Source organism: Seriola lalandi, unplaced genomic scaffold (assembly GCF_002814215.2).
Source record: "Seriola lalandi dorsalis isolate HSWRI2012SDOR001 ecotype SW California unplaced genomic scaffold, Sedor1 jcf7180002054581, whole genome shotgun sequence".
In the NCBI taxonomy this organism is placed as follows: domain Eukaryota; kingdom Metazoa; phylum Chordata; class Actinopteri; order Carangiformes; family Carangidae; genus Seriola; species Seriola lalandi.
Window position 1 is genome coordinate 1,141,076 of NW_019525134.1, and position 7,925 is coordinate 1,149,000.

The 7,925-nt window shown below is 41.5% G+C and overlaps 1 protein-coding gene across 1 annotated transcript; it reads left to right on the forward strand.

Annotated features, from left to right (window-relative positions):
- The first annotated feature begins 207 nt into the window (after positions 1–207).
- Positions 208–7,551, forward strand: hrh2b (histamine receptor H2b). The gene is made up of 3 exons (XM_023418376.2): positions 208–359; positions 4,936–5,786; positions 5,972–7,551. The coding sequence occupies exons 2-3, from the start codon at positions 5,166–5,168 to the stop codon at positions 6,449–6,451; spliced, it is 1,101 nt and encodes a 366-aa protein (XP_023274144.1). The 5' UTR covers positions 208–359; positions 4,936–5,165; the 3' UTR covers positions 6,452–7,551.
- Positions 7,552–7,925: the final 374 nt, after the last annotated feature.

Consider the following 7,925-nt stretch of genomic DNA (forward strand, 5'->3'; position numbering starts at 1 on the left):
GGCCCCTTGATATGGTGCGTGATCCAACATGAAAACACATGTGGAGACACGAGGGGAGATAAATCTTTGGGCTAAAACAACAGTGAAAGTGCTCGTGTGCAATCGGTGAGTGAATGCACTAGAGGGAGTGAGAAGTGCATATGCTGGGAGCATGTGTCTGTCCACACATCTGTGAGATCAGAGACGGGAGGAACCGAGGGAGGAGAGACAGAGAAAGACCGTGAGAGAGAGAGAGAGAGAGAGAGAGAGAGACAGAGGAATAAATTGAGACATAAGCAGGCTCAAGGAACCAGAGGAAGACATTCATGATCTAGGAACAAGGTTGGGAACTGATGAACATTTAAGACAAACCATGTGAGGTGAGTCAACACACCTTGAACATTAGAATTTTCTTTTACATTTTCATGTGGAGAAATAAGACTTAGCGATAAGAGAGCACACGCTTCATTACAGTTTAAACTTCCCCGTCACAAAGATGAAGATTCCTGCAGGAAGTTCAGACCCAGACATGTATAATAATGTATGTGTTTCCTAGTGATTCATTTATGTTTCATTTTCTCTGGTTACACATTCACAGGCTGTAACTAAGCGTGTAGGTGGGTGGTGCAGTCTTGACCGAGCAGCAGCATGTTGCTCTTTCACAAGCCAAGCCATTGTTAGGACGTTATTGTACCTTTGAGCTGTGACTGTTCTGCACGTCAGTCTCTTATCAGGAGGTTTAAGCCCTGGTCGGGGTGCCAGGGTTGAATGTGGGACATGGTCAGTGATGTTGGAGGGTCACTGTGTCACTCAGTTGAAAGCACTCTGATGGTGTCAGGGGAGCAGAGCAGCATGCCGCACTGCCCGCAGGCCTTTGTTTGCCCGTGTGCTTTGTGAGTTCAGTTATATGTGTATTAAAATAATCGAATGATTGTGTATTACCACATTCCAATACAATTTTGTCTTTCCTTTTTTATTTGTGGCTGAAAAAAGTGCAGGAAGCTCAGTGCACGAGGACCATGGCACACAAACCCTAAAACTGATGTCACAAAGACTTTACCATCCTTCTCTCCGGGGGTTTCACTTTTCACATGTCGTCATGTGATCGATTTATACTGTTTACCCATCGTCTGTGGTTCTGGGCCGGATGTTTTTCCACACTGTTATCTCACACTGTTGACTCATCTCACCAGCTAAACTTAATTTGGCCCTTGATGCGGGGGATTTTCAGGCTCATGTTCTCTGACCGTCGTCGGCTGATGCACTTGTACAATATTGACGGCAGCTAAACAGACACATGGTGCCATACTATTAGATTAGATGATGTATTATGTGGAGCGGATGCACATCAAATGACACTGTTCTATAACTTCCAATTGGTAATTAACACACCCATCTTTAAAGTGGCTCATTTGACCTGTGGAAATGAGCAAGATAAGCCTTTTGATGAGAAACATGTTGTCATGCACAGTCATGCAGTAGCTGTGCTGCTGCTGTGTGTGTACAGCAGACACAATTACAATATAGCAGCCTTTCACATCACATGGATCACATGACAGGCTGTTTTAATCGACGCTTTCATGAACATCACTCAAAAAAATGAGAATATGAATCTTCCGACACCTTTCTGTTCGTGAAGAAAATGAGAGCTGATTTTTTTCCCCCACTTCTTTTAAAGTGTCTGGAAAACAAGTAAATGAATTATGCAATGAAGTGTAAAATGATCTCAGGCTCTCATCATGGTGCTGTAGTGTCGTGTTTCACCTGTTACCTCAGTCTTGTGGTGCACATCAGTGACAGGGCAAAATGAAAGTGGAGACTTTGGATCATTTGCTTTCATTTGAATTTTGTATGAAATGATTTCTGAGTCTTTATGGCCGCTGATGCCCGACTGTTGTAGCACTAAATGAGGGCAGCAGGCTGACTGGGGACACAGCTCGATCTAAACAAAGTCACCATGGAAACAAGAGGTGGTTATCCCTGAGGGGGAATCTATTGACATAATTAAAAACATTAAAACCTCGAAAACCTCTGAATGGCCAGGTGAAGCTGCAACAATGGTTAGTTTGATCAGTTAACTAATAGCTTTAGGAAACACAAGGTCATAATCTTAAGTCAGATGATGAGCTATTATCAACTGTTATACACATTGATTCAATTATTATACAAATGTATTAATATTATTAATTACTGTCTGCCAGTTACACAAATCACAGACACAAATCTCACAGTCCGTTACTCTTCACAGAAGCAGAGATGTTGGCCTGACACATATAAGATGTCTGTCTGCTTGTCCTGATCTGACCTTTCACCTTTAACTTTATTTGACTTGCACTAATGCCTTTCAGCATTGACTTGTGTGTATTGAACTCTGAAAGTAACTTTTATGGATGCATTAACATTTTATTAGTCCAATGATGTTTGCGTAGGAAATTATCTGTGAAGTATTCCTGCTGTGCTGCGACAATAAAAACAAAGCTGTGACTCTTTTTAAATTCTACTTCATTACAGAAAGGATTATGTATATTAGATTATTTATAACTGTATTTCCACCGTTGTTATCATTGTCACTGTAAACAGTTTGTGTTATTATATTTGTCGTCACAGCATGGATGATATTATATTGGGAAAAACCCTGAAGAGAGTCACAGTGATTGTCAGAAAACAAAAGACAGGTGGTTCCTGTAGGAACCTGCTCATCTCTGCTTCCTTGTGCTCTTCCTGCTTTTCTGCGTGTCGTAAATATTTGAACATTGCTTGTGTGTCACTGTGTTTTTATGTTTGCAAAGAGAGGTTAGCTACAGACTGATCGGAGCCAGATGGGCATGCAGTAGCTGTATAAGAGATTACAAAAACAAATTCTTCACCAGGAGAATAAACAGTGTCACATCTTCCATATGATAATATTTGTCTCAGCTTAGTGTCACACTGTAAATCCCCCTCTTCCACAAACAGGTCAGAGGGGTCAGAGTTCAAGGTCAACCGTGTATGGATTTAGTGTCATGTGACGATTTGACTTAAATTTGATATTTTATTTAGATTTTACAATTTGAAGGTCTTAACACATAAATTCCATAATTAGTTTCTACAACAAAATCAATTAAACTAAATAATTGGCACTTGCTTTCATGTGATCTAAAGCCATAGGTGGTTGTGTTCAGGATATATAATAACAACAGATGATATTTGCATTTGCTGATTGATCTATCAGTGTCAGTATCAGTCTGCTGCTGTAAAGCTCATCTCTGCTTCAGAACCTTAATTAGAGAATTTACCATCTGTTTTTTATGGGAGTACATGAGGTGGCTTCCCGTGATAAAGACGCAGATAGCAAATTAAAAACAACACTATCAAAAATACAGTATATATACACTGTGGAACATCAGTCTCACACAGTTACAGCTGGACATGTTTCTACAGTGGCCACACACGTTGAGGCTGATAAAACACCACAAACACGTCAGAGCTGCGTCTGGTATTATGAGCCTCATTCAAATTTTCTAAATGAATTTAAAGAGTGATGGAGCTGAAAGTGTGCAGGTGATGCAGGTGCAACTCATGGAACATGAATCATACATTTTAGAGTGACATTATTGAATTATATCAGCACTTACTGTGAATTGATTTATCTTGTTTATTATTACATTTCCGTTCATCAATGTGGAGGCAGGACAGCTGGGGCTGTGAAAGAAAAAAGTTTGTTGATCCAGGTTGGTCATATTGAAATTATTGATATATATTTAATGACATCAATCAAATCAAATCAAGTTCCAATGATGAGTGAAACTATATTTTCTGTCTTGTTTCTAGAAGGAGCCAAATGTGGTTTTTAAAGGAGGTACGTGATTGTTTTAGACTCGTGAGTTTTGTTGAATCATCCTGAACTTGAGAAGCTCGGCTTCGCTGACTTTCCTCCTCAGACTGCGGCCGAATGTTTTATGACTGTTTTGAAGATCTTGTCTTGTATTAGTGTGACAGTGATGCACAACCAAGTGCAGCCCACGCTTTTACCGAAATGGTTTCTGTCTGTAGTGAATCTTCTCGTCTCCACGGGGACCAGCCCTCCAGCTTCGACATATGTTTATACAAAGACACCCTGTCCTGACCTCGCTCTGTGTTGTAGATCATCCAGGTCCATTACTAGTTCCACAGACATGTAGCTCTGACCAGTTATTAACAAAAATCCTTCAAGAAAGTCGATTTATGTGATGTACAACCTGAATGATGTCAGTAGTGAAAATAAATGAACTACTAGCCACATGAAAAACAGGAATATTCTCCTTTACCTTGAGATGGATTATAATGGACAACAGTGTAGAGGGATTATACATTTATACTACATGGGAATGAGGACAGCTGCTGTGGTGGAAGAACATCACTGTTGGATTGAGGAAGAAGAGGAAGGAGGATTGTTATATTTAACTTGTGGGCGTAAACTTTATGGAGCTGAGATCAGGTCAGATGGTTTGTTCATACGAGAGTGGAACATGATGTGTGCTGTGTGATTGGAGTATAAATACTACACTATACTCTCCAGTTGATCTCTTTTATTGTGTCTCTCATCTTACCGCTACAAGTTTAACTGTGTGTATTCACCTGTGTCTGTGACTGAGGAGTTATTTCTTGTTATGTACCGTAGGCTATTGTTTACTGGACTGTAAATTTTAGATAACACAACATAGGGAGACAACAACTTCAGAATCAGGATTTGTATATATATATATATATATATATATAGTAACAAAAAATGTCCTCAAGCCTAACACACAGTTCCTCTGTAGGTCATATTCTCTGTGACCATCTCAGGTAATTCGACTTTTAACAGGCAGCTGCATTTAAACTGTTTCATTAAATGGCAGAAGGATAAACATGTTGTACTTTTAAATAAAAAAGTGTGGTTTATATCCTGAAATGTGAATTTTTTAACTAATGTCAGTAGTTCTTGTTCTTCCCCAGGGGCGGAGCAGAGGCCGATGGCTGGGAAATGCTTTCCACTCAGTCATGTATTTGTGAACCTGATTCCCTTCACACGCAGGAGCTGTGCAAGGATTTGTCTGATGGGAAAGTGAACTGACTGCAGCTGAGGAACTTTGGAGATAAGTGGATGAACCGGTGTCGACAGTTTCCACTGAGATACAAACAGCAGCACTGCTTCAGTGAACCCAGCGTCCGAAGAGGAGGCCGCCATGATCTCCACAGCTCTCCGCTGGCTGGTCCTGGTGTCTTTTATCATTCTGACCATTGGTGGGAACGTGCTGGTGTGTCTGGCTGTGGGGCTCAGCCGTCGACTGTGGCGCATCGCTAATTGCTTTGTGGTGTCGCTGGCAGTGACAGATCTCCTGCTCGGTCTGCTGGTGCTGCCCTTGTCTGCCACCGTGGAGCTGCGCAGCGGGAAATGGCCCCTCGGAGGAGCCCTGTGTAACATCTACATCTCGCTGGATGTCATGCTGTGTACATCCTCCATCCTGACCCTGATGGCAATCAGCGTGGACCGATACCTGGCCATTTCAGCTCCCCTCAGCTACTCCCGGAGAGTTACCCCTCTGAGGGTGACACTGGCCATGATCACCATCTGGGCCTTGTCACTGGCTCTGTCCTTTGTACCCATCCACCTGGGCTGGAACACAGACGACTACAGCGTGCAGCACTTGGACTGGGGCATGGAGGATGAGGACAAAGAGGGACGCTACTGCCAGTTTGAATGGAATAACAACTATGTTCTTATTTATGCCTTTGGCTCATTCTACCTGCCTCTGCTGCTCATGTGTGGGATGTATCTTTGCATATTCAGAGTGGCACGAGAACAGGTCAGTGTTTATTATCATTTTGCATTTTATTTTAGTGGAAACAAACATTTGCAGGACATTAAAAATACTCAAAATAAGAAAGTCATAGTTACTTGTGAAGTATCACTATTTTAAATCCTTTATCATCAGATCAGTGAGTGAGCTCATCTCGTTTTCTGTATCCTCTGGTTCTCAAACCTCTTCAGGTGCGGCGTATTCGTGCTGCCACGCCATCATTTGCACGAATAGCATCAACCGCAGCCATAGCCCGAGAGCACAAAGCCACGGTGACCCTGGCGGCCGTACTGGGGGCCTTCGTCGTCTGCTGGTTCCCGTACTTCACCTTCCTCACCTGCATGGGAATAAGGGAAAAGACGAACCCTCCTAACACACTTCACTCTGTGGTTCTGTGGCTGGGCTACTTTAATTCAGCCCTGAACCCCATCCTGTATCCAGCCTTCAACAGGGATTTCCGCAGGGCCTACGGAGAGCTGCTTCACTGTACGGGATCCTCCCGCAGAAAACTGCTGTTTACTCGTGTGTCTGTTCATAAAAGATGGACCTTCACTAACGGACAAAGGGCTTCGCAGCACTCAGAGGAGCAAATAGAGACCGTGAAGAAAGAAACTGAGGGAAAGAGCCTCAGTCTGCTCGAGAGAAATGGCGTCCCTGACGAGCCCAGGTGAAACGCTGTGGATGTGCTGGACTGCAGACTCGCAGCAAAGCGTTGCTCCACCACTCACACATTAGCTAACCATTCACAGTATCAGTTAGACGTTGAGTGTATAGTGCCAAAGATTACACATTTATGTGAAACTCCAGGGACATCAGGAACATTCAATACATTTTGTCACTGTGTTGGTCCATGTGCTTAAAAACAATAGGTGCCCATTATATTTCTGATTGTTTTATATCACAGTTCTGAAGTGTCTGTTTATTACAAAGTGTAGAAAAGCAAACAACAATGAAAACCAAAGCAAAGAGAGCAGAGCAGAGCAGTGAATGGATGACTCAGTAAGTTTCCCAGCATGCTGCAGGGAGACGCCGGTGGTTAAAAGTTTGCAAATTGTTTATTTTCTCTCCCTCAGCTCCTCCAGTGAAAGTGAATCAGTGTCCAGCAATTTGAACTGATGTGTGCAATATTTCTATGTTTGACTCGACCCGAACGAGACGGCCGGAGCGGTTTCCTGGACGTCTCAACAGATTAACTACACCTAGAGAAAACATCTGTTTTAAAAAGTGGGTGTTTATTATTCACACACTCAACATTCAACATGGTCCAACCCTCCATGTGAAGCTGCTCCTGACGAGGTTCAGTATGTAAGACTTTATTATAACGTGCACGCTCTGCATCATATCAAGTGAATAAAGCCAAATCTCTGTCCATGACACCCTCACGACACCGTCATCATGTCGACGTGTTACCAGGATCATTGTCACGTATCCACATCAGCGGCTTCAAACTTCAACCTGCTGACACACAGTAAGGAGAAAAAACGAGAGTATCAATGTCTACCAGTTCACTGGTAACACAATCATGATACCTGTGCACACACAGATACATACACACGAGACGTAGAAAATGTAGATAAACCAATTTAAAAAGGGTTAAATGTAATTTAAAGCTACAGGAGAGGTGAGAAAGATGTCAGGAACCTCAGCAGGTAAATTTAATGCTTTCAATTCATTTTGCAAATGAGTTTATAAATTAAGTCATTTCATGAAGCAGAATAATTAAATCTTTTATTTATTTAATAAGTGTATTTATTATAGTTTTTTGTCACATACCTTTTGTATCCATTTATAATTCAATAAAATATAATTAATCAATAAATGATTTGATACAGACATTTTATATGACAGTTCATTTTTTATTTAATTTTTATTGACATTCAGCATCAATCAAATATTTCCATGAAATATATTTCAGATTTCAAACTGAAGTCACTTGATTTGAAAAGTCAGTGAAAAAGAACCATGAACAGGTGAGGAGGGATCTTTTCTCTATAACAAATGATTCATTTGGGAAAATAAAATCAGGCCTACAGGGTGTTACATGGTTAATCCATGTTCCCCAGGGTGCTGTAAGTTCTAATTTATGAAGCTGTTATCGTTTCCATTTTATAAATGTTCATCGTAATTTCCATCCACGCATTTAAA